At 43.0% G+C, this 27,228-nt stretch overlaps 1 protein-coding gene across 1 annotated transcript in view; it reads left to right on the top strand.

Moving 5' to 3' along the window:
- Nucleotides 1-27,228, top strand: part of LOC121554189 (IgGFc-binding protein-like) — a 145,931-nt gene that overhangs the window by 36,656 nt on the left and 82,047 nt on the right. Inside the window, 35 exon segments of the mRNA XM_045211778.1 lie at nt 2,407-2,536; nt 2,973-3,217; nt 4,478-4,626; nt 5,044-5,172; nt 5,375-5,513; nt 5,820-5,961; nt 6,389-6,588; nt 6,768-6,906; nt 7,105-7,188; nt 7,472-7,662; nt 9,708-9,837; nt 10,331-10,575; nt 11,789-11,937; nt 12,320-12,448; nt 12,690-12,828; nt 13,125-13,205; nt 13,207-13,267; nt 13,692-13,891; nt 14,073-14,211; nt 14,410-14,493; nt 14,706-14,827; nt 14,829-14,897; nt 16,943-17,072; nt 17,570-17,814; nt 18,893-19,041; nt 19,434-19,562; nt 19,711-19,849; nt 20,146-20,214; nt 20,216-20,288; nt 20,713-20,912; nt 21,072-21,210; nt 21,409-21,492; nt 21,761-21,951; nt 23,997-24,126; nt 24,624-24,868. Coding sequence (XP_045067713.1) covers nt 2,407-2,536; nt 2,973-3,217; nt 4,478-4,626; nt 5,044-5,172; nt 5,375-5,513; nt 5,820-5,961; nt 6,389-6,588; nt 6,768-6,906; nt 7,105-7,188; nt 7,472-7,662; nt 9,708-9,837; nt 10,331-10,575; nt 11,789-11,937; nt 12,320-12,448; nt 12,690-12,828; nt 13,125-13,205; nt 13,207-13,267; nt 13,692-13,891; nt 14,073-14,211; nt 14,410-14,493; nt 14,706-14,827; nt 14,829-14,897; nt 16,943-17,072; nt 17,570-17,814; nt 18,893-19,041; nt 19,434-19,562; nt 19,711-19,849; nt 20,146-20,214; nt 20,216-20,288; nt 20,713-20,912; nt 21,072-21,210; nt 21,409-21,492; nt 21,761-21,951; nt 23,997-24,126; nt 24,624-24,868 — 5,019 coding nt within the window.

Raw genomic sequence — 27,228 nt, 5'->3', positions numbered from 1 at the left:
AACTCCCTGCGGACGTCCTCCCGAAGGCTACATCTGAAGTGGTCTATGAGGGCCCTCTCATTCCACCCCGCATCAGCCGCTAGAGTCCGAACTCCAGCGCAAACGCCTGAGCGCTCCTCATCCCCTGTCGGAGGTGGAATAGACGTTCCCCCGTCGCTCTCCCCTCTGGTGGATGGTCGAAGACCGCACGGAAGCGACGGAGAACTCCGCATAGGTGACTGTGGCGGCGTCTATTCCCCTCCATTCGGCGTTGGCCCACTCCAACACCTTGCCGGTGAGACAGGAGATGAGGCGGAAACGCTCTCGTATCCCGAGGGCGCCGGGTGTATGGTGGCAATGTAGAGCTCCACTTGTAAGAGGAACCCCTGACACCCGGCAGCGGTGCCGTCGTACGCCCTCGGGAGCGAGAGCCGAATCCCACTGGGTTCCGGTCGATGGACGGGCTGGCTGTCCGGTGGTGATGGTGCGATAGGTGGGGCTGTGGGAACCCCGCTGGTCTCCCATCGACGAAGGGTGTCCATGACGCCCTCCAAGGCGTGCCCGATTCGGTTGATCCGGTGCTCTTGACCAAGGAGACGCTCCTCCATGGGGTCGACGGGTGCTCCTGCTGATTCCATGTCAAGGTGTGTAATTCTGTCACGGTGCTGTGTAGGTGTGGTGTAGAATCAGGCGCAGGCAGCAGAGGATAAGTCCAACAAGACTTTACTGAAGCACAAAAATATATCCAAAACAGCCCGGAGGCAAAAGGACGCACACAGGCGTAAATGCGAGCGCACACACAGGTGCGTAAACTCTCCTAAACACACAAGGAGGCAATGAAGGAAAATAGCGTACCGACACGGGTAGCGCAACCACGACATGAACAATTACACACAACACTAACCTAACAACAAGGAAACTAAATAGAGTGCTAATTGAGACCTAACACAAAACAGGTATGACTAACAGACAAAACCAAACAAACAAGAAACATAGAGCGGTGGCAGCTAGAACTCCGGAGACGACGACCGGCGAAACCTGCCCGAACAAGGAGGAGGAGCCGCCTCGGCCGAAACCGTGACAGAATGCACCAATTTGTAAGTCGCTCTGGATAAGACCGTCTGTAAATGACGTAAATGTAAAATGTAAATGTAAATAAACACATCAGAAAAAAAAAAATAATTTAGTATATGTCAATCTAGCAAACCAGGCAACTAAAAGCAACTTTCTAAACTATGTTTTTGGTTTGTTTCTAGCTTGTTAGAAGGTGTAAACGGTACAGTGAAAAGGTTACTTGCATAGTGGAGTCTTTTGTTTAGTCATGTAGCTAGCTAGCTAGTTAAACAACAAACCATAATCCCAACTCTTAACATTACTACCCTGCGTGAATCTACAGTTAGCTAAAGCTAACCAACTAGCTAGGTTTAATGTTAGATAGCGAGCTAACATTAGGCAATAACTAGCAATGCAAATGCCTCTGAGATACGAATAACATTACTACACAAATCAAACATGCAACGTTAGCTAGCGAGCAGGCCAGCCAGCCAGCCAGCTAATGTTAGCTAGATAACAATAGCTTTAACTTGCAATGAAAATGACTTTCTGCCCAAATTAGAAATTTATAATATCTGAAAATGTAAATAGCTAGACTTTCTTACATGGATGAACACTTTTCCCATTCTGTCACGGATGCCATGGTTGCCCTTAGTTTGAAGATGTAATCCAGAAAGGTGTTTTATACAACAGCCTTTTGTGTTCTCTTTTCGACTCCCTCCGCATTTCCAATCAAACGCCAGAATTTTCTCCATCTCCTTAGCTATCAAACTCTGCTTCCACAGGGCATTCCACTGTTTTTTAAACTCGGTCCTCCAGAAATTGGAGAGCCTTAGCAGCACTTGTGCAGTTCTTCGGGATATCTTTCAACTAAGCCACTTTAGAAAGGATTACCTACACATACTAAATAGCTCGTTATAGACAGAAGTGTGCTAAATGGCAGACAAATCCAAACTCATCTCTCGTCCAGCCCATCCATTATCGCAGCCAATCATGGGTAGTGGAAAAGTTCCTGTCTTTTTCGTGGCTAAACCAACTAGGCTTGTAATTTCACAATTTTATTTGTTTTAAGAGATAGCATATAAGTTTGTTTTTAAGGCACATGAAAGTTCACCTGTTCCAGAAGGCATTTCTGCCAAAGAATGCATTTTGATTAAAAATAAAAAATAAAAAATACTTGAAATGCCTCTCCTGTGAAGTAGTGATGGGCGACATAGGCCTAGTTTCCTGAAACGAGTCACAAATATCCTTTAAAAAGGACCAACGACGCAAGGAACACACACATACATTCACAGAATGCACAAATAAACAAAAAAATGTATATTATCTAACAACATGTTAATAATTCCTCTCTCCCTGTCTCTGTCCTTTTAGCCAGGAGAGATCATCTTTGGTGACGGCTGCTCCAAGCTGTGTCGTTGTGCCGGAAACTACACCCTGGACTGTGTGGACAACTCCTGCTCTCCCACGGAGGAGTGCCGCAACGGTGCATGCTATCCTAAAGGTACTGTTATCTGAGTTATAATGACTTGTATTAGCTCAGTTATCATAACTTCTATTAACTGTGTTATAATAACTTGTATTATCTCAGTTATCTTAACTTGAATTAGCTCACTTATCATAACTTGTATTAGGTCACTTATAATAACTTGTATAAAGATGAAAGGTTCTTAGAATCAATTATATTGTTAAGGAGTACCATCGTAAAACCAACTTACAGTAAAGTGGATCGTTCCTAGAGTTTGATTCCTAGCTATGCAAACACACAGCCATATATACAGTAAACATGTATTATGTGTGGCTTGGAGAACACTATTTACATAATGTCAGGCATCACTTGGTGAAAAAACTAACCCAAACTATGTGAACACTGAGTCAGTATTCTTTCCACCAGCCAATTACTAATCTCACTCACAACTTTATATCACTATTCCCCCCAGCCACCTCTACCTGTGTAGCATCTGGCGACCCTCACTACACCACCTTCGACAAGAAGAGGTACAACTTCATGGGGAACTGCAGCTACCTGATGTCAGAGCCCTGTAACCACACGTCAGTGCCTCACTACGAGGTGCATGCCGACAATGAAAACCGCTTCAACAAACCAACCATCTCCTACCTGAAGGCTGTGCATGTGTATGTGCGCAGGGTGAAGATCTCCATCCTGAAGGGAGGCACTGTGCAGGTGAGAGTGAGAGGGATTGATGGTGGATGGGGTTGGGGGTAGAGAGAAAGAGAGAGAGAGAGAGCGAGAGAGAGAGAGAGAGAGAGAGAGAGAGAGAGAGAGAGAGAGAGAGAGAGAGAGAGAGAGAGGCAGAGAGTGGGTAATCAAAGGAGAAAGAGGTACTATCTATGGGTGGGGTTGGGGGTAGAGAGAAAGAGAGAGAGAGAGAGAGATGGAGATAGATAAGAATGACATTTGAAAATGTTTAAAAACGTAACAATGGAAACAAATACTGATAAAATGCAGAGCCGATGTAAAGTAACATACACAGTCAAGAACAGGTTGTCATTCTATTGAATAAATATTTATTGTCACTGAAGGGAAATTCCTGAGCAGCATTAAATATATTGAACAAAAATATAAACGCAACATATAAAGTGCTGCTCCCATCTTTCGTGAGCTGATGTATATGATCCCACAAATGTGTTTACATCCCTGTTAGTAAGCATTTTATCCTATGTCAAGATAACCCATTCACATGACAGGTGTGGTATATCAAGAAGCGGATTAAACAGCATGATCATTACACAGGTTTACCTTGTGCTGGGGACAATAAAAGGCCACACAAAAATTTGCAGTTTTGTCACATAACACAATGCCAGAGATGTCTTTATGGAGCGTGCAATTGGCATGCTGACTTCAGGAATGTCCCCCAGAGCTGTTGCCAGAGAACTGAATGTTCATTTCTCTACCATAAGCCGCCTCCAACGTCGTTTTAGAGAATTTGGCAGTACGTCCAACCGGCCTCACAACCGCAGACCATTTGTAACCACGCCAACCCAGGACCTCCACATCTGGCTTCTTCACCTGCGGGATCGTCAGAGGGGGGATGGGGTGTGCTCAGGAGTATTTCTGTCTGTAGTAAAACCTCTTTGTAGGGACAAACTCATTGGCTGGGTCTGGCTCCCCAGCGGGTTGGCCTGGCTCGCAAGTTGATGGCATATGCCCTCCCAGGCCCACCCAAGGCTGCGCCCCTAAACAGTCATGTGAAATCCATAGATTAGGGCCTAATGAATTTATTTCAATTGACTGATTTCCTTATTTGATCTGTAACTCAGTAAAATCTTTGAAATTGTTGCATGTTGCGTTAATTTCTTTGTTCCTTATACATAAAATTCATGCAAAACACAGACACAGAACAGCTTAAAAAGAGGAAGCTAAAAAGCATCGAAAAAGAAATGCCCCTCACTAACCCATGTCTGTGTCCTCTTCTCCTCCTAGTTGAATGGTACCAATGTGAACATCCCACTGACACCAGCTACAGGCGTGTCTGTTTTGAAGTCTGGTAAACACTACACTGTAGCCATGGACTTTGGTGTGACCGTACGATATGACGGAAACCACTACATGGACATCAAAGTCATCAAGGAGTGAGTCAAAACTGCTTCACACACAAACTGAAGAAAGAGAACATACAAACACTTAAGAGAACACACACACACACTGAGCTAGAGAGAGAGAGAGAGAGAGAGAGAGAGAGAGAGAGAGAGAGAGAGAGAGAGAGAGAGAGAGAGAGAGAGAGAGAGAGAGAGAGAGAGAGAGAGAGAGAGAGAGAGAGAGAGAGAGAGAGAGACCAAAAATGGGTTCTATGCAGCTTGGTTTCCCTATTACAGTTTTGGTGACCCCGACATGATATACCCTAAAAATAGCTATAATAACACAACACAAAACATAGAAACCAAATAGAAATTTCTCACATTGTAATATATATTTTTTATTATAAAGTTGTCATTACAATGCTTGAGAAAATCCTTGACTCATAGGTCTATTTTCTCCTCTGTATTCAGCTATAAAGACAAGCTGTGTGGACTGTGTGGAGACTACAACGGAAACTCCAAAGATGATTTCAGGAAACCAGACGGTTCTCTGACCACCAACCCCAATGACTTTGGACACAGCTGGGTCACAGATCCCAAGTTAGTCTTGCCACCAGTTATACACACACACACACACACACACACACACACACACACACACACACACACACACACACACACACACACACACACACACACACACACACACACACACACACACACACACACAGGCACTCACATATAACAACCACACACACACAGGCACTCACACACAACTGATTCACTCTGTCTCTCACTCCAGTTGTAACAAGAAGCCCAACACCACCATCCCAGGCTGTACTGATGATGAACTGGACAGGTATGAGAGCTCTGGCTACTGCGGCATGCTACTGGACAAGAACGGACCGTTCGCTGTCTGTCACCCCAAGGTCAACCCCAATGTGAGTAACTACCGTAATGTGTGGTTTATAGTGTCTTACCCCAATGTGAGTAATTACTGTAATGTATGGTGTATAGGGTCATATCATATTTTGTCTTTACGATAAAAAAAAGTTAGTTTAATGTGTGAAATCTCACTCCCAAGAAAGACATTTTGCAAATGTATAGACACATTTAGTTTAGGAATGTTTAAATACGTTTTATACAATTTAATTCAATGAACTTTATTTTTGCACGTAAGTTACCAAAACCTCCAAGCTTTGTGAGCAAATCGATGACACGTGTACCTTTATGTGTGTCTATTTCAGAGTTTCTTCCAGGACTGTCTGTTTGACCTGTGCGAGCTGGATGGTGCTCAACCCATTCTGTGTGAGTCCATCGAGTCCTACGTCAACGAGTGTCAGGACCGAGGAGTCACCATCGGAACCTGGAGGAACAGCACTTTCTGCCGTGAGTATTGATCTGTGTTGGGGTCAATTCCATTTAAATTCCAGTCATTTCAGAAAGTATACCAAATTCTCATTCCAAATATTTCTCACTGAAAAGCATTAAAGATAATTGAAATTGGTATTTCGATGTACTTCCTGAATTGACTGGAATTGCAGTGGAATTGACCCCAACCCTGGAACAGATACATGTTATACATGATAATAACAAGGAAGAGACGGATATTGATGATGAAGATGGAAATTGTAGTGATTAATATAATAATCATTCATTCACTCACCAAAGACCCTGCTGCTATTAGCACGTCAAAGACCAAACAATCCACTCAAACAGTACTATTCCGTATAATCAACAAATTCATTACTAAGCGACAGTCATGTTTTAAAGTAGACCTATCTCCTAATGTCTCCTCTTCCCTCCTTCTCTCCAGCTCTGACATGCCCCCCCAACAGTCAGTACGTGCCCTGTGCCGCCCCTTGTCAGCCCACCTGTGCCTCCAGACCCCCCACGGGGTGTGATGCTCCCTGTTCAGAGGGTTGTGTGTGTGACCCTGGTTATATCCTCAGCGCCGGGAAGTGTGTCAAAGAGAACTCCTGTGGCTGCAAACACACCAACGGACAGTACTACGAGGTGAGTGTGTTGTGTTTGTGTGTTTATGTGTGTGTGTCAAGTGATGGACATAGTGTGTGTGTGTGTGTGTGACGTGTATGTAACCAACCAGCAACCAATCACTGATTAACTATTGTCTCTCCCTCCATCTCTCCCCCTCCCTCCCTCCTTCCCTCCCTCTCCCCCCTCTCTCCCTCCAGCCTGGTGAGGAGTGGTACGTGGAGGACTGTCAGATGAAATGTTACTGTAACGCTCCCTTCGTCACCTGCAGTCCCTCTGATTGCCCTCCAATGCACGAGTGTAAGGTCCAGGGTGGAGAGCTGGACTGCTACCCTACAAGTAAGTCCCCTTACATAAACAGTCTGTACAAACACCCACAAATACTCAAAATGGTGTTTTGACGTCTGACGTGTTGGAAGTCAGGGTAGGTTACCAGGCTGTGATCATATGAGTTGACCAGACAGCACAAACTGATCTGAGACTAGGCTATAATGTCTCTCTCTCTTATATCTCATGATGTCTCCCTCTATCCCTCAGCCCCAACTACAGTCAAACCAACTACTCCCAAACCAACTGCACCTAAACCAACTACTCCCAAGCCTACTACTCCAAAACCTCCAGGTGAGATTAACAGACAATCACCTGTTCTCATTCTCACGATCAGATTCAGAATCCAATTTCTGTATTCGCACAAATCGATGAATTGGTTACCTAATAATTCCTGATATTAACCCCTTGTCTCCCTTCCACCCCACCCCCTTATCCTCTCTTCTTTGCCTTTCTCCCTCCCTCTCTTCCCCCCACCCAATCCTCCTCTCCCTCTCTCCCCCCAACCCATTCTCCCCCCCCCCCCCCCCCCCCCCACCCCCCCACCCCATTCTCCTCTCCATCTCTCCCCCAATAGTGACGTGCCCTCCCAATGCTGAGTACATAGAGTGTGGCCCAGCCTGCATCCCCAGCTGTAAGGAACCCTCCACCAACTGCACTGGCTCCTGTATCAGTGCGTGTTTCTGTAAGCCAGGCTTCGTGTTCAAAGGCAGACGCTGTGTCCCCATAGAAACCTGTGGCTGTCTGGAGGGAGGTGACTACTATGAGGTACGAGACCATCTGGGATTGTTAGTCTGTGGTTAAGAATGTACAATATGATAGAATATGACACAATACAATGTGATATACCATATTATATGTGATATACCATACGGAATACCATACGATATATGATACACTATATACGATGTGATACACAATAACATACGATATCATATGATACACTACTTTTACTGTCCAGAATGTCCACTCACATGGAAATTGATGTTGCTCAGGTCAGCACATCACCAATGTGACCAACCGCCTCGATTCAATCTTATGTTGCAAAATTTGAAATTGTATTTTTTACAATGGTTGAAAATAAAGGCTCAGAGCTACAAAATTGTATATCATACACTGCAGTTCAGGAACAATGGGAAAGTAATTCTGCTTTGAAAGTTGATAAACTTGTAACCCCACTTTTGAGAAAATGGCCCTTGAATGTTTTGGGACACCTACTGGAGAGTTCTTCTTTGTGTACACCCATTCAGCATCGTTCACACCCTCTTAAGCCTTAGCCCCACCCATCTCCTTAAGGATTCACATGTGAGGCCATGTGCTAAACAGTGAGGACGGTAGTGTACAACCAAATATTTCAAGACTAAAGGCTGGTTTATACTACTTCTATCGACATGTCTGTATACAGTTGTCGCAATGACATCATGAACATTCTATTGTCGTTGTTGTTATGAAAAAGTATGAACCAAAAATGAAAGTCTGCATGACATCAGCAGCCTGGGGGTCCAAAAAAGCATAACTGGTGCCTTTTAACAGCAATAAACACATCAGTTAAAAAATGAATTTAGTATATGTCAATCTAGCAAACCAGGCAACTAAAAGCAACTTTCTAAACTATGTTTTTGGTTCGTTTCTAGCTTGTTAGAAGGTGTAAACGGTACAGTGAAAAGGTTACTTGCATAGTGGAGTCTTTTGTTTAGACATGTAGCTAGCTAGCTAGTTAAACAACAAACCATAATCCCAACTATCAACATTACTACCCTGCGTGAATCTACAGTTAGCTAAAGCTAACCAACTAGCTAGGTTCAATGTTAGATAGCGAGCTAACATTAGGCCATAACTAGCAATGCAAATGGCTCTGAGATACGAATAACATTACTACACAAATCAAACATGCAACGTTAGCCAGCGAGCAAAACAGCCAGCCAGCCAGCTAATGTTAGCTAGCTAACATTAGCTTTAACTTGCAATGAAAACTACTTTCTGCCAAAATTAGAAATGTATAATATCTGAAAATGTAAATAGCTATACTTTCTTACCCGTATACATGGATGAATACTTTTCCCTCTCTGTCACGGATGCCATGGTTGCCCTTAGTTTGAAGATGTAATCCAGAAAGGTCTTTTATACCACAGCCTTTTGTGTTCTCTTTTCGACTCCCTCCGCATTTGCAATCAAACGCCAGAATTTTCTCCATCTCCTTAGCTATCATACTCTGCTTCCACAGGGCATTCCACTGTTTTTAAACTCGGTCCTCCAGAAATTGGAGAGCCTTAGCAACACTTGTGCAGTTCTTCGGGATATCTTTCAACTAAGCCACTTTAGAAAGGATTACCTACACATACTAAATAGCTCATGTTTTAGATAGAGGCGTGCTAAAAGTCAGACAAATCCAGACTCATCTTTCGTCCAGCCCATCCATTATCACAGCCAATCATGGGTAGTGGAAAAGTTCCTGTCTTTTTCGTGGCTAAACCAACTAGGCTTGTAATTTCACAATTGTATTTGTATTAAGAGATAGCATATACGTTTGTTTTTAAGGCACATGAAAGTTCACCTGTTCCAGAAGGCATTTCTGCCAAAGAATGCATTTTGATTTAAAAAATAAAAATAAAAAATTGAAATGCCTCTCCTGTGAAGTAGTGATGGGCGACATAGGCCTAGTTTCCTGAAACGAGTCACAAATATCCTTTAAAAACGACCAACGACGCAAGGAACACACACATACATTTACTGAATGCACAAATAAACAAAAAAAATGTATATTATCTAACAACATGTTAATAATTCCTCTCTCCCTGTCTCTGTCCTTTTAGCCAGGAGAGATCATCTTTGGTGACGGCTGCTCCAAGCTGTGTCGTTGTGCCGGAAACTACACCCTGGACTGTGTGGACAACTCCTGCTCTCCCACGGAGGAGTGCCGCAACGGTGCATGCTATCCTAAAGGTACTGTTAGCTGAGTTATAATAACTTGTATTAGCTCAGTTATCATAACTTGTATTAGCTGAGTTATCATAACTTTTATTAGCCCGGTTATCATACCTTGTAATAGATCAGTTATCATAACTTGTATTAGCTCAGTTATCTTAACTTGAATTAGCTCACTTATCATAACTTGTATTAGGTCACTTATCATAACTTGTATAAAGATGAAAGGTTTTTAGAATCAATTATATTGTTAAGGAGTACCATCGTGAAACCCTTGGAAAGATCCAACTTACAGTAAAGTGGATCGTTCCTAGAGTTTGATTCCTAGCCAAACAGACAGCCATGTATACAGTAAACATGTATTATGTGTGGCTTGGAGAACACGATTTACATCATGTCAGGCATCACTTGGTGAAAAAACGAACCCAAACTATGTGAACACTGAGTCAGTATTCTTTCCACCAGCCAATTACTAATCTCATTCACAACTTTATATCACTATTCCCCCCAGCCACCTCTACCTGTGTAGCATCTAGCGACCCTCACTACACCACCTTCGACAAGAAGAAGTACAACTTCATGGGGAACTGCAGCTACCTGATGTCAGAGCCCTGTAACCACACGTCAGTGCCTCACTACGAGGTGCATGCCGACAATGAAAACCGCTTCAACAAACCAACCATCTCCTACCTGAAGGCTGTGCATGTGTATGTGCGCAGCATGAAGATCTCCATCCTGAAGGGAGGCACAGTGCAGGTGAGAACTAGAGGGATTGATGGAGGGATGGGGTTGGGGGTAGAGAGACAGAGAGAGAGAGAGAGAGAGAGAGCGAGAGAGAGAGAGAGAGAGAGAGAGAGAGAGAGAGAGAGAGAGAGAGCGAGAGAGATAAGAATGACATTTGAAAATGTTTAAAAACGTAACAATGGAAACAAATACTGATAAAATGCAGAGCCGATGTAAAGTAACATACAAAGTCAGGAACAGTTTGTCATTCTATTGAATAAATCTTTATTGTCACCAAAGGGAAATTCCTGAGCAGCATTAAATATATTGGACAAAAATATAAAGGAAACATGTAAAGTGCTGCTCCCATTTTTAATGAGATGAAATATATGATCCCAGAAATGTTCCATACGCACAAAAGCTTATTTATTTGAATTGTTATGCCCAAATGTGTGTACATCCCTGTTAGTGAGCATTTCATCCTTTGTCAAGATAATGCATTCACATGACAGGTGTGGTATTTCAAGAAGCGGATTAAACAGCATGATCATTACACAGGTGTACCTTGTGCTGGGGACAATAACAGGCCACTCTAAAAGGTGCAGTTTAGTCAAATAACACAATGCCAGAGGTGTCTCAAGTCTTTATGGAGCGTGCAATTGTCATGCTGACTGCTGGGGTGCCCACCAGAGCTGTTTCCAGAGAACTGAATGTTCATTTCTCTACCATAAGCCACCTCCAACGTCGTTTTAGAGAATTTGGTGGTACGTCCAACCGGCCTCACAAACGCAAACAATGTGTAACCACGCCAACCCAGGACCTCCACATCTGGCTTCTTCACCTGCGGGATCGTCAGAGGGGGGATGGGGTGTGCTCAGGAGTATTTCTGTCTGTAGTAAAACCCCTTTGTAGGGACAAACTCATTGGCTGGGTCTGGCTCCCCAGTGGGTTTACCTAGCTGCCAAGTGGATGGGCCTATGCTCTCCCAGGCCCACCCATGGCTGCGCCCCTGCCCAGTCATGTGAAATCCATTGATGAGGGCCTAATTTATTTATTTCAATTGACTGATTTCTTTATTTGAACTAAAACTCAGTAAAATCTTTGAAATTGTTGCATGTTGCGTTAATTTCTTTGTTCATTATACATAAAATTCATGCAAAACACAGACACTGGACAGCTTAAAAAGAGGAAAGCTAAAAAAGCATGCCCCTCACTAACCCATGTCTGTGTCCTCTTCTCCTCCTAGTTGAATGGTACCAATGTGAACATCCCACTGACACCAGCTACAGGCGTGTCTGTTTTGAAGTCTGGTAAACACTACACTGTAGCCATGGACTTTGGTGTGACCGTACGATATGACGGAAACCACTACATGGACATCAAAGTCATCAAGGAGTGAGTCAAAACTGCTTCACACACAAACTGAAGAAAGAGAACATACAAACACTTAAGAGAACACACACACACATGAGCTAGAGAGAGAGAGAGAGAGAGAGAGAGAGAGAGAGAGAGAGAGAGAGAGAGAGGGAGAGAGAGAGAGAGAGAGAGAGAGAGAGAGAGAGAGAGACCAAAATGGGTTCTATGCAGCTTGGTTTCCCTATTACAGTTTTGGTGACCCCGACATGATATACCCTAAAAATAGCTATAATAACACAACACAAAACATAGAAACCAAATAGAAACTTCTCACATTGTAATATTTTTATTTTATAAAGTTGTCATTACAATGCTTGAGAAAATCCTTGACTCATAGGCCAATTTTCTCCTCTGTATTCAGCTATAAAGACAAGCTGTGTGGACTGTGTGGAGACTACAATGGAAACTCCAAAGATGACTTCAGGAAACCAGACGGTTCTCTGACCACCAACCCCAATGACTTTGGACACAGCTGGGTCACAGATCCCAAGTTAGTCTTGCCACCATTCACACACACACACACACACACACACACACACACACACACACACACACACACACACACACACACACACACACACACACACACACACACACACACACACACACACACACACACACACACACACACACACACACACACACACACACACACACACACAGGGACCACATATAACAACCACACACACAGGCACTCACACACAACTGATTCACTCTGTCTCTCACTCCAGTTGTAACAAGAAGCCCAACACCACCATCCCAGGCTGTACTGATGATGAACTGGACAGGTATGAGAGCTCTGGCTACTGCGGCATGCTTCTGGACAAGAACGGACCGTTCGCTGTCTGTCACCCCAAGGTCAACCCCAATGTGAGTAACTACCGTAATGTGTGGTATATAGTGTCTTACCCCAATGTGAGTAATTACTGTAATGTATGGTGTATAGTGTCATATCATATTTTGTCTTTACGATAAAAAAAAAGTTTGTTTAATGTGTGAAATCTCACTCCCAAGAAAGACATTTTGCAAATGTAGAGACACATTTAGTTTAGGAATGTTTACGAATGTTTAATTCAAATAACTTTATTTGTCACTTAAGTAACCAAAACCTCCAAGCTTTGTGTGCAAGTCTATGACACGTGTACCTTTATGGGTGTCCATTTCAGAGTTTCTTCCAGGACTGTCTGTTTGACCTGTGCGAGCTGGATGGTGCTCAACCCATTCTGTGTGAGTCCATCGAGTCCTCACGTCAACGAGTGTCAGGACCGAGGAGTCACCATCGGAACCTGGAGGAACAGCACTTTCTGCCGTGAGTAATGATCAGTGTTGGGGTCAATTCCATTTCAATTCCAGTCATTTCAGAAAGTAAACCAAATTCTAATTCAAATTTTCCTCACTGAAAAGCATTAAAGATCATTGAAATTGGTATTTCGATGTACTTCCTGAATTGACTGGAATTGCAGTGGAATTGACCCCAACCCTGGAACAGATACATGTTATACATGATAATAACAAGGAAGAGACGGATATTGATGATGAAGATGGGAATTGTAGTGATTAATATAATAATCATTCATTCACTCACCAAATACCCTGCTGCTATTAGCACATCAAAGACCAAACAATCCACTCAAACAGTACTATTCCGTATAATCAACAGTCATTATTAAGAGACAGTCATGTTTTAAAGTAGACCTATCTCCTAATGTCTCCTCTTCCCTCCTTCTCTCCAGCTCTGACATGCCCCCCCAACAGTCAGTACGTGCCCTGTGCCGCCCCTTGCCAGCCCACCTGTGCCTCCAGACCCCCCACGGGGTGTGATGCTCCCTGTTCAGAGGGTTGTGTGTGTGACCCTGGTTATATCCTCAGCGCCGGGAAGTGTGTCAAAGAGAACTCTTGTGGCTGCAAACACACCAACGGACAGTACTACGAGGTGAGTGTGTTGTGTGCGTGTTTGTGTGTTTATGTGTGTGTGTCAAGTGATGGACATAGTGTGTGTGTGTGTGTGTGACGTGTATGTAACCAACCAGCAACCAATCACTGATTAACTATTGTCTCTCCCTCCATCTCTCCCCCTCCCTCCTTCCCTCCCTCTCCCCCCTCTCTCCCTCCAGCCTGGTGAGGAGTGGTACGTGGAGGACTGTCAGATGAAATGTTACTGTAACGCTCCCTTCGTCACCTGCAGTCCCTCTGATTGCCCTCCAATGCACGAGTGTAAGGTCCAGGGTGGAGAGCTGGACTGCTACCCTACAAGTAAGTCCCCTTACATAAACAGTCTGTACAAACACCCACAAATACTCAAAATGGTGTTTTGACGTCTGACGTGTTGGAAGTCAGGGTAGGTTACCAGGCTGTGATCATATGAGTTGACCAGACAGCACAAACTGATCTGAGACTAGGCTATAATGTCTCTCTCTCTTATATCTCATGGTGTCTCCCTCTATCCCTCAGCCCCAACTACAGTCAAACCAACTACTCCAAAACCAACTACACCTAAACCAACTACTCCCAAGCCTACTACTCCAAAACCTCCAGGTGAGATTAACAGACAATCACCTGTTCTCATTCTCACGATCAGATTCAGAATCCAATTTCTGTATTCGCACAAATCGATGAATTGGTTACCTAATAATTCCTGATATTAACCCCTTGTCTCCCTTCCACCGCACCCCCTTATCCTCTCTTCTTTGCCTTTCTCCCTCCCTCTCCCCCCCACCCCATTCTCCTCTCCATCTCTCCCCCAATAGTGACGTGCCCTCCCAATGCTGAGTACATAGAGTGTGGCCCAGCCTGCATCCCCAGCTGTAAGGAACCCTCCACCAACTGCACTGGCTCCTGTATCAGTGCGTGTTTCTGTAAGCCAGGCTTCGGTGTTCAAAGGCAGACGCTGTGTCCCCATAGAAACCTGTGGCTGTCTGGAGGGAGGTGACTACTATGAGGTACGAGACCATCTGGGATTGTTAGTCTGTGGTTAAGAATGTACAATATGATAGAATATGACACAATACAATGTGATATACAATATTATATGTGATATACCATACGGAATACCATACGATATATGATACACTATATACGATGTGATACACAATAACATACGATATCATATGATACACTACTTTTACTGTCCAGAATGTCCACTCACATGGAAATTGATGTTGCTCAGGTCAGCACATCACCAATGTGACCAACCGCCTCGATTCAATCTTATGTTGCAAAATTTGAAATTGTATTTTTTACAATGGTTGAAAATAGAGGCTCAGAGCTACAAAATTGTATATCATACACTGCAGTTCAGGAACAATGGGAAAGTAATTCTGCTTTGAAAGTTGATAAACTTGTAACCCCACTTTTGAGAAAATGGCCCTTGAATGTTTTGGGACACCTACTGGAGAGTTCTTCTTTGTGTACACCCATTCAGCATCGTTCACACCCTCTTAAGCCTTAGCCCCACCCATCTTCTTAAGGATTCACATGTGAGGCCATGTGCTAAACAGTGAGGACGGTAGTGTACAACCAAATATTTCAAGACTAAAGGCTGGTTTATACTACTTCTATCGACATGTCTGTATACAGTTATCGCAATGACATCATGAACATTCTATTGTCGTTGTTGTTATGAAAAAGTATGAACCAAAAATGAAAGTCTGCATGACATCAGCAGCCTGGGGGTCCAAAAAAGCATAACTGGTGCCTTTTAACAGCAATAAACACATCAGTTAAAAAATGAATTTAGTATATGTCAATCTAGCAAACCAGGCAACTAAAAGCAACTTTCTAAACTATGTTTTTGGTTCGTTTCTAGCTTGTTAGAAGGTGTAAACGGTACAGTGAAAAGGTTACTTGCATAGTGGAGTCTTTTGTTTAGACATGTAGCTAGCTAGCTAGTTAAACAACAAACCATAATCCCAACTATCAACATTACTACCCTCGTGAATCTACAGATAGCTAAAGCTAACCAACTAGCTAGGTTCAATGTTAGATAGCGAGCTAACATTAGGCCATAACTAGCAATGCAAATGGCTCTGAGATACGAATAACATTACTACAAAAATCAAACATGCAACTTTAGCTAGCGAGCAAGCCAGCCACCCAGCTGGCTAATGTTAGCTAGCTAACATTAAATTAACTTGCAATGAAAACGACTTTCTGCCAAAATTAGAAATGTATAATATCTGAAAATGTAAATAGCTAGATTTTCTTACCCGTATACATGGATGAACACTTTTCCCTCTCTGTTACGGATGCCATGGTTGCCCTTAGTTTGAAGATGTAATCCAGAAAGGTGTTTTATACAACAGCCTTTTGTGTTCTCTTTTCGACTCCCTCCGCATTTCCAATCAAACGCCAGACATTTCTCCATCTCCTTAGCTATCATACTCTGCTTCCACAGGGCATTCCACTGTTTTTTAAAACTCGGTCCTCCAGAAATTGGAGAGCCTTAGCAACACTTGTGCAGTTCTTTGGGATATCTTTCAACTAAGCCACTTTAGAAAGGATTACCTACACATACTAAATAGCTCATGTTATGGATAGAAGCGTGCTAAATGTCAGACAAATCCAGACTCATCTTTCGTCCAGCCCATCCATTATCGCAGCCAATCATGGGTAGTGGAAAAGTTCCTGTCTTTTTCGTGGCTAAACCAACTAGGCTTGTAATTTCACAATTGTATTTGTATTAAGAGATAGCAAATAATTTTGTTTTTAAGGCACATGAAAGTTCACCTGTTCCAGAAGGCATTTCTGCCAAAGAATGCATTTTGATTTAAAAAATAAAAATAAAAACTTGAAATGCCTCTCCTGTGAAGTAGTGATGGGCGACATAGGCCTAGTTTCCTGAAACGAGTCACAAATATCCTTTAAAAAGGACCAACGACGCAAGGAACACACACATACATTTACAGAATGCACAAATAAACAAAAAAAATGTATATTATCTAACAACATGTTAATAATTCCTCTCTCCCTGTCTCTGTCCTTTTAGCCAGGAGAGATCATCTTTGGTGACGGCTGCTCCAAGCTGTGTCGTTGTGCCGGAAACTACACCCTGGACTGTGTGGACAACTCCTGCTCTCCCACGGAGGAGTGCCGCAACGGTGCATGCTATCCTAAAGGTACTGTTAGCTGAGTTATAATAACTTGTATTAGCTGAGTTATCATAGCTTGTATTAGCTGAGTTATCATAACTTGTATTAGCCCGGTTATCATACCTTGTAATAGATCAGTTATCATAACTTGTATTAGCTCAGTTATCTTAACTTGAATTAGCTCACTTATCATAACTTGTATTAGGTCACTTATCATAACTTGTATAAAGATGAAAGGTTCTTAGAATCAATTATATTGTTAAGGAGTACCATCGTGAAACCCTTGGAAAGATCCAACTTACAGTAAAGTGGATCGTTCCTAGAGTTTGATTTCTAGCTATGCAAACAGACAGCCATATATACAGTAAACATGTATTATGTGTGGCTTGGAGAACACTATTTACATCATGTCAGGCATCACTTGGTGAAAAAACGAACCCAAACTATGTGATCACTGAGTCAGTATTCTTTCCACCAGCCAATTACTAATCTCATTCACAACTTTATATCACTATTCCCCCCAGCCACCTCTACCTGTGTAGCATCTAGCGACCCTCACTACACCACCTTCGACAAGAAGAAGTACAACTTCATGGGGAACTGCAGCTACCTGATGTCAGAGCCCTGTAACCACACGTCAGTGCCTCACTACGAGGTGCATGCCGACAATGAAAACCGCTTCAACAAACCAACCATCTCCTACCTGAAGGCTGTGCATGTGTATGTGCGCAGCATGAAGATCTCCATCCTGAAGGGAGGCACAGTGCAGGTGAGAACTAGAGGGATTGATGGAGGGATGGGGTTGGGGGAGAGATAGAGAGACAGAGAGAGAGAGAGAGAGAGAGAGAGAGAGAGAGAGAGAGAGAGAGAGAGAGAGAGAGAGAGCGAGAGAGATAAGAATGACATTTGAAAATGTTTAAAAACGTAACAATGGAAACAAATCCTGATAAAATGCAGAGCCGATGTAAAGTAACATACAAAGTCAGGAACAGTTTGTCATTCTATTGAATAAATCTTTATTGTCACCAAAGGGAAATTCCTGAGCAGCATTAAATATATTGAACAAAAATATAAAGGAAACATGTAAAGTGCTGCTCCCATTTTTAATGAGATGAAATATATGATCCCAGAAATGTTCCATACGCACAAAAAGCTTATTTATTTGAATTGTTATGCCCAAATTTGTGTACATCCCTGTTAGTGAGCATTTCATCCTTTGTCAAGATAATGCATTCACATGACAGGTGTGGTATTTCAAGAAGCGGATTAAACAGCATGATCATTACACAGGTGTACCTTGTGCTGGGGACAATAAAAGGCCACTCTAAAAGGTGCAGTTTCGTCAAATAACACAATGCCAGAGGTGTCTCAAGTCTTTATGGAGCCTGCAATTGTCATGCTGACTGCTGGAGTGCCCACCAGAGCTGTTTCCAGAGAACTGAATGTTCATTTCTCTACCATAAGCCACCTCCAACGTCGTTTTAGAGAATTTGGTGGTACGTCCAACCGGCCTCACAAACGCAAACCATGTGTAACCACGCCAACCCAGGACCTCCACATCTGGCTTCTTCACCTGCGGGATCGTCAGAGGGGGGATGGGGTGTGCTCAGGAGTATTTCTGTCTGTAGTAAAACCCCTTTGTAGGGACAAACTCATTGGCTGGGTCTGGCTTCCCAGTGGGTTTACCTAGCTGCCAAGTGGATGGGCCTATGCCCTCCCAGGCCCACCCATGGCTGCGCCCCTGCCCAGTCATGTGAAATCCATTGATTAGGGCCTAATTTATTTATTTCAATTGACTGATTTCTTTATTTGAACTAACCCATGTCTGTGTCCTCTTCTCCTCCTAGTTGAATGGTACCAATGTGAACATCCCACTGACACCAGCTACAGGCGTGTCTGTTTTGAAGTCTGGTAAACACTACACTGTAGCCATGGACTTTGGTGTGACCGTACGATATGACGGAAACCACTACATGGACATCAAAGTCATCAAGGAGTGAGTCAAAACTGCTTCACACACACACTGAAGAAAGAGAACATACAAACACTTAAGAGAACACACACACTGAGCTAGAGAGAGAGAGAGAGAGAGAGAGAGAGAGAGAGAGAGAGAGAGAGAGAGAGAGAGAGAGAGAGAGAGAGAGAGAGAGAGAGAGAGAGAGAGAGAGAGAGAGAGACCAAAAATGGGGTCTATGCAGCTTGGTTTCCCTATTACAGTTTTGGTGACCCCGACATGATATACCCTAAAAATAGCTATAATAACACAACACAAAACATAGAAACCAAATAGAAACTTCTCACATTGTAATATTTTAATTTTATAAAGTTGTCATTACAATGCTTGAGAAAATCCTTTACTCATAGGCCAATTTTCTCCTCTGTATTCAGCTATAAAGACAAGCTGTGTGGACTGTGTGGAGACTACAATGGAAACTCCAAAGATGACTTCAGGAAACCAGACGGTTCTCTGACCACCAACCCCAATGACTTTGGACACAGCTGGGTCACAGATCCCAAGTTAGTCTTGCCACCATTCACACACACACACACACACACACACACACACACACACACACACACACACACACACACACAGGCACTCACATATAACAACCACACACACAGGCACTCACACACAACTGATTCACTCTGTCTCTCACTCCAGTTGTAACAAGAAGCCCAACACCACCATCCCAGGCTGTACTGATGATGAACTGGACAGGTATGAGAGCTCTGGCTACTGCGGCATGCTTCTGGACAAGAACGGAACGTTCGCTGTCTGTCACCCCAAGGTCAACCCCAATGTGAGTAACTACCGTAATGTGTGGTATATAGTGTCTTACCCCAATGTGAGTAATTACTGTAATGTATGGTGTATAGTGTCATATCATATTTTGTCTTTACGATAAAAAAAAAGTTTGTTTAATGTGTGAAATCTCACTCCCAAGAAAGACATTTTGCAAATGTAGAGACACATTTAGTTTAGGAATGTTTACGAATGTTTAATTCAAATAACTTTATTTGTCACTTAAGTAACCAAAACCTCCAAGCTTTGTGTGCAAGTCTATGACACGTGTACCTTTATGGGTGTCCATTTCAGAGTTTCTTCCAGGACTGTCTGTTTGACCTGTGCGAGCTGGATGGTGCTCAACCCATTCTGTGTGAGTCCACTCGAGTCCTACGTCAACGAGTGTCAGGACCGAGGAGTCACCATCGGAACCTGGAGGAACAGCACTTTCTGCCGTGAGTAATGATCAGTGTTGGGGTCAATTCCATTTCAATTCCAGTCATTTCAGAAAGTAAACCAAATTCTAATTCAAATTTTCCTCACTGAAAAGCATTAAAGATCATTGAAATTGGTATTTCGATGTACTTCCTGAATTGACTGGAATTGCAGTGGAATTGACCCCAACCCTGGAACAGATACATGTTATACATGATAATAACAAGGAAGAGACGGATATTGATGATGAAGATGGGAATTGTAGTGATTAATATAATAATCATTCATTCACTCACCAAATACCCTGCTGCTATTAGCACATCAAAGACCAAACAATCCACTCAAACAGTACTATTCCGTATAATCAACAGTCATTATTAAGAGACAGTCATGTTTTAAAGTAGACCTATCTCCTAATGTCTCCTCTTCCCTCCTTCTCTCCAGCTCTGACATGCCCCCCCAACAGTCAGTACGTGCCCTGTGCCGCCCCTTGCCAGCCCACCTGTGCCTCCAGACCCCCCACGGGGTGTGATGCTCCCTGTTCAGAGGGTTGTGTGTGTGACCCTGGTTATATCCTCAGCGCCGGGAAGTGTGTCAAAGAGAACTCTTGTGGCTGCAAACACACCAACGGACAGTACTACGAGGTGAGTGTGTTGTGTGCGTGTTTGTGTGTTTATGTGTGTGTGTCAAGTGATGGACATAGTGTGTGTGTGTGACGTGTATGTAACCAACCAGCAACCAATCACTGATTAACTATTGTCTCTCCCTCCCCTCTCCCTCCCTCTCCCCCCTCTCTCCTCCAGCCTGGTGAGGAGTGGTACGTGGAGGACTGTCAGATGAAATGTTACTGTAACGCTCCCTTCGTCACCTGCAGTCCCTCTGATTGCCCTCCAATGCACGAGTGTAAGGTCCAGGGTGGAGAGCTGGACTGCTACCCTACAAGTAAGTCCCCTTACATAAACAGTCTGTACAAACACCCACAAATACTCAAAATGGTGTTTTGACGTCTGACGTGTTGGAAGTCAGGGTAGGTTACCAGGCTGTGATCATATGAGTTGACCAGACAGCACAAACTGATCTGAGACTAGGCTATAATGTCTCTCTCTCTTATATCTCATGATGTCTCCCTCTATCCCTCAGCCCCAACTACAGTCAAACCAACTACTCCCAAACCAACTACACCTAAACCAACTACTCCCAAGCCTACTACTCCAAAACCTCCAGGTGAGATTAACAGACAATCACCTGTTCTCATTCTCACGATCAGATTCAGAATCCAATTTCTGTATTCGCACAAATCGATGAATTGGTTACCTAATAATTCCTGATATTAACCCCTTGTCTCCCTTCCACCCCACCCCCTTATCCTCTCTTCTTTGCCTTTCTCCCTCCCTCTCTTCCCCCCCACCCAATCCTCCTCTCCCTCTCTCCCCCAACCCATTCTCCCCCCCCACCCCCCACCCCATTCTCCTCTCCATCTCTCCCCCAATAGTGACGTGCCCTCCCAATGCTGAGTACATAGAGTGTGGCCCAGCCTGCATCCCCAGCTGTAAGGAACCCTCCACCAACTGCACTGGCTCCTGTATCAGTGCGTGTTTCTGTAAGCCAGGCTTCGTGTTCAAAGGCAGACGCTGTGTCCCCATAGAAACCTGTGGCTGTCTGGAGGGAGGTGACTACTATGAGGTACGAGACCATCTGGGATTGTTAGTCTGTGGTTAAGAATGTACAATATGATAGAATATGACACAATACAATGTGATATACAATATTATATGTGATATACCATACGGAATACCATACGATATATGATACACTATATACGATGTGATACACAATAACATACGATATCATATGATACACTACTTTTACTGTCCAGAATGTCCACTCACATGGAAATTGATGTTGCTCAGGTCAGCACATCACCAATGTGACCAACCGCCTCGATTCAATCTTATGTTGCAAAATTTGAAATTGTATTTTTACAATGGTTGAAAATAAAGGCTCAGAGCTACAAAATTGTATATCATACACTGCAGTTCAGGAACAATGGGAAAGTAATTCTGCTTTGAAAGTTGATAAACTTGTAACCCCACTTTTGAGAAAATGGCCCTTGAATGTTTTGGGACACCTACTGGAGAGTTCTTCTTTGTGTACACCCATTCAGCATCGTTCACACCCTCTTAAGCCTTAGCCCCACCCATCTCCTTAAGGATTCACATGTGAGGCCATGTGCTAAACAGTGAGGACGGTAGTGTACAACCAAATATTTCAAGACTAAAGGCTGGTTTATACTACTTCTATCGACATGTCTGTATACAGTTGTCGCAATGACATCATGAACATTCTATTGTCGTTGTTGTTATGAAAAAGTATGAACCAAAAATGAAAGTCTGCATGACATCAGCAGCCTGGGGGTCCAAAATAGCATAACTGGTGCCTTTTAACAGCAATAAACACATCAGTTAAAAAATGAATTTAGTATATGTCAATCTAGCAAACCAGGCAACTAAAAGCAACTTTCTAAACTATGTTTTGGTTCGTTTCTAGCTTGTTAGAAGGTGTAAACGGTACAGTGAAAAGGTTACTTGCATAGTGGAGTCTTTTGTTTAGACATGTAGCTAGCTAGCTAGTTAAACAACAAACCATAATCCCAACTATCAACATTACTACCCTGCGTGAATCTACAGTTAGCTAAAGCTAACCAACTAGCTAGGTTCAATGTTAGATAGCGAGCTAACATTAGGCCATAACTAGCAATGCAAATGGCTCTGAGATACGAATAACATTACTACAAAAATCAAACATGCAACTTTAGCTAGCGAGCAAGCCAGCCACCCAGCTGGCTAATGTTAGCTAGCTAACATTAAATTTAACTTGCAATGAAAACGACTTTCTGCCAAAATTAGAAATGTATAATATCTGAAAATGTAAATAGCTAGATTTTCTTACCCGTATACATGGATGAACACTTTTCCCTCTCTGTTACAGATGCCATGGTTGCCCTTAGTTTGAAGATGTAATCCAGAAAGGTGTTTTATACAACAGCCTTTTGTGTTCTCTTTTCGACTCCCTCCGCATTTCCAATCAAACGCCAGACATTTCTCCATCTCCTTAGCTATCATACTCTGCTTCCACAGGGCATTCCACTGTTTTTTAAAACTCGGTCCTCCAGAAATTGGAGAGCCTTAGCAACACTTGTGCAGTTCTTTGGGATATCTTTCAACTAAGCCACTTTAGAAAGGATTACCTACACATACTAAATAGCTCATGTTATGGATAGAAGCGTGCTAAATGTCAGACAAATCCAGACTCATCTTTCAGTCAGCCCATCCATTATCGCAGCCAATCATGGGTAGTGGAAAAGTTCCTGTCTTTTTCGTGGCTAAACCAACTAGGCTTGTAATTTCACAATTGTATTTGTATTAAGAGATAGCAAATAATTTTGTTTTTAAGGCACATGAAAGTTCACCTGTTCCAGAAGGCATTTCTGCCAAAGAATGCATTTTGATTTAAAAAATAAAAATAAAAACTTGAAATGCCTCTCCTGTGAAGTAGTGATGGGCGACATAGGCCTAGTTTCCTGAAACGAGTCACAAATATCCTTTAAAAAGGACCAACGACGCAAGGAACACACACATACATTTACAGAATGCACAAATAAACAAAAAAAATGTATATTATCTAACAACATGTTAATAATTCCTCTCTCCCTGTCTCTGTCCTTTTAGCCAGGAGAGATCATCTTTGGTGACGGCTGCTCCAAGCTGTGTCGTTGTGCCAGAAACTACACCCTGGACTGTGTGGACAACTCCTGCTCTCCCACGGAGGAGTGCCGCAACGGTGCATGCTATCCTAAAGGTACTGTTAGCTGAGTTATAATAACTTGTATTAGCTGAGTTATCATAGCTTGTATTAGCTGAGTTATCATAACTTGTATTAGCCCGTTTATCATACCTTGTAATAGATCAGTTATCATAACTTGTATTAGCTCAGTTATCTTAACTTGAATTAGCTCACTTATCATAACTTGTATTAGGTCACTTATCATAACTTGTATAAAGATGAAAGGTTCTTAGAATCAATTATATTGTTAAGGAGTACCATCGTGAAACCCTTGGAAACATCCAACTTACAGTAAAGTGGATCGTTCCTAGAGTTTGATTTCTAGCTATGCAAACAGACAGCCATATATACAGTAAACATGTATTATGTGTGGCTTGGAGAACACTATTTACATCATGTCAGGCATCACTTGGTGAAAAAACGAACCCAAACTATGTGAACACTGAGTCAGTATTCTTTCCACCAGCCAATTACTAATCTCATTCACAACTTTATATCACTATTCCCACCAGCCACCTCTACCTGTGTAGCATCTAGCGACCCTCACTACACCACCTTCGACAAGAAGAAGTACAACTTCATGGGGAACTGCAGCTACCTGATGTCAGAGCCCTGTAACCACACGTCAGTGCCTCACTACGAGGTGCATGCCGACAATGAAAACCGCTTCAACAAACCAACCATCTCCTACCTGAAGGCTGTGCATGTGTATGTGCGCAGCATGAAGATCTCCATCCTGAAGGGAGGCACAGTGCAGGTGAGAACTAGAGGGATTGATGGAGGGATGGGGTTGGGGGTAGAGAGACAGAGAGAGAGAGAGAGAGAGAGAGAGAGAGAGAGAGAGAGAGAGAGAGAGAGAGAGAGAGAGAGAGAGAGAGAGCGAGAGAGATAAGAATGACATTTGAAAATGTTTAAAAACGTAACAATGGAAACAAATCCTGATAAAATGCAGAGCCGATGTAAAGTAACATACAAAGTCAGGAACAGTTTGTCATTTTATTGAATAAATCTTTATTGTCACCAAAGGGAAATTCCTGAGCAGCATTAAATATATTGAACAAAAATATAAAGGAAACATGTAAAGTGCTGCTCCCATTTTTAATGAGATGAAATATATGATCCCAGAAATGTTCCATACGCACAAAAAGCTTATTTATTTGAATTGTTATGCCCAAATTTGTGTACATCCCTGTTAGTGAGCATTTCATCCTTTGTCAAGATAATGCATTCACATGACAGGTGTGGTATTTCAAGAAGCGGATTAAACAGCATGATCATTACACAGGTGTACCTTGTGCTGGGGACAATATAAGGCCACTCTAAAAGGTGCAGTTTTGTCAAATAACACAATGCCAGAGGTGTCTCAAGTCTTTATGGAGCCTGCAATTGTCATGCTGACTGCTGGAGTGCCCACCAGAGCTGTTTCCAGAGAACTGAATGTTCATTTCTCTACCATAAGCCACCTCCAACGTCGTTTTAGAGAATTTGGTGGTACGTCCAACCGGCCTCACAAACGCAAACCATGTGTAACCACGCCAACCCAGGACCTCCACATCTGGCTTCTTCACCTGCGGGATCGTCAGAGGGGGGATGGGGTGTGCTCAGGAGTATTTCTGTCTGTAGTAAAACCCCTTTGTAGGGACAAACTCATTGGCTGGGTCTGGCTCCCCAGTGGGTTTACCTAGCTGCCAAGTGGATGGGCCTATGCCCTCCCAGGCCCACCCATGGCTGCGCCCCTGCCCAGTCATGTGAAATCCATTGATTAGGGCCTAATTTATTTATTTCAATTGACTGATTTCTTTATTTGAACTAACCCATGTCTGTGTCCTCTTCTCCTCCTAGTTGAATGGTACCAATGTGAACATCCCACTGACACCAGCTACAGGCGTGTCTGTTTTGAAGTCTGGTAAACACTACACTGTAGCCATGGACTTTGGTGTGACCGTACGATATGACGGGAAACCACTACATGGACATCAAAGTCATCAAGGAGTGAGTCAAAACTGCTTCACACACACACTGAAGAAAGAGAAACATACAAACACTTAAGAGAACACACACACTGAGCTAGAGAGAGAGAGAGAGAGAGAGAGAGAGAGAGAGAGAGAGAGAGAGAGAGAGAGAGAGAGAGAGAGAGAGAGAGAGAGAGAGAGAGAGAGAGAGAGAGAGAGAGAGAGAGAGAGAGACCAAAAATGGGGTCTATGCAGCTTGGTTTCCCTATTACAGTTTTGGTGACCCCGACATGATATACCCTAAAAATAGCTATAATAACACAACACAAAACATAGAAACCAAATAGAAACTTCTCACATTGTAATATTTTTATTTTATAAAGTTGTCATTACAATGCTTGAGAAAATCCTTGACTCATAGGCCAATTTTCTCCTCTGTATTCAGCTATAAAGACAAGCTGTGTGGACTGTGTGGAGACTACAATGGAAACTCCAAAGATGACTTCAGGAAACCAGACGGTTCTCTGACCACCAACCCCAATGACTTTGGACACAGCTGGGTCACAGATCCCAAGTTAGTCTTGCCACCATTCACACACACACACACACACACACACACACACACACACACACACACACACACACACACACACACACACACACACACACACACACACACACACACACACACACACACACACACACACACACACACACACACACACACACAGGCACTCACATATAACAACCACACACACAGGCACTCACACACAACTGATTCACTCTGTCTCTCACTCCAGTTGTAACAAGAAGCCCAACACCACCATCCCAGGCTGTACTGATGATGAACTGGACAGGTATGAGAGCTCTGGCTACTGCGGCATGCTTCTGGACAAGAACGGAACGTTCGCTGTCTGTCACCCCAAGGTCAACCCCAATGTGAGTAACTACCGTAATGTGTGGTATATAGTGTCTTACCCCAATGTGAGTAATTACTGTAATGTATGGTGTATAGTGTCATATCATATTTTGTCTTTACGATAAAAAAAAGTTTGTTTAATGTGTGAAATCTCACTCCCAAGAAAGACATTTTGCAAATGTAGAGACACATTTAGTTTAGGAATGTTTACGAATGTTTAATTCAAATAACTTTATTTGTCACTTA

This window comes from Coregonus clupeaformis, chromosome 39 (genome assembly GCF_020615455.1).
Source record: "Coregonus clupeaformis isolate EN_2021a chromosome 39, ASM2061545v1, whole genome shotgun sequence".
Classification (NCBI taxonomy): Eukaryota; Metazoa; Chordata; class Actinopteri; order Salmoniformes; family Salmonidae; genus Coregonus; species Coregonus clupeaformis.
This window is presented reverse-complemented; position numbering and strand designations above follow the sequence as displayed.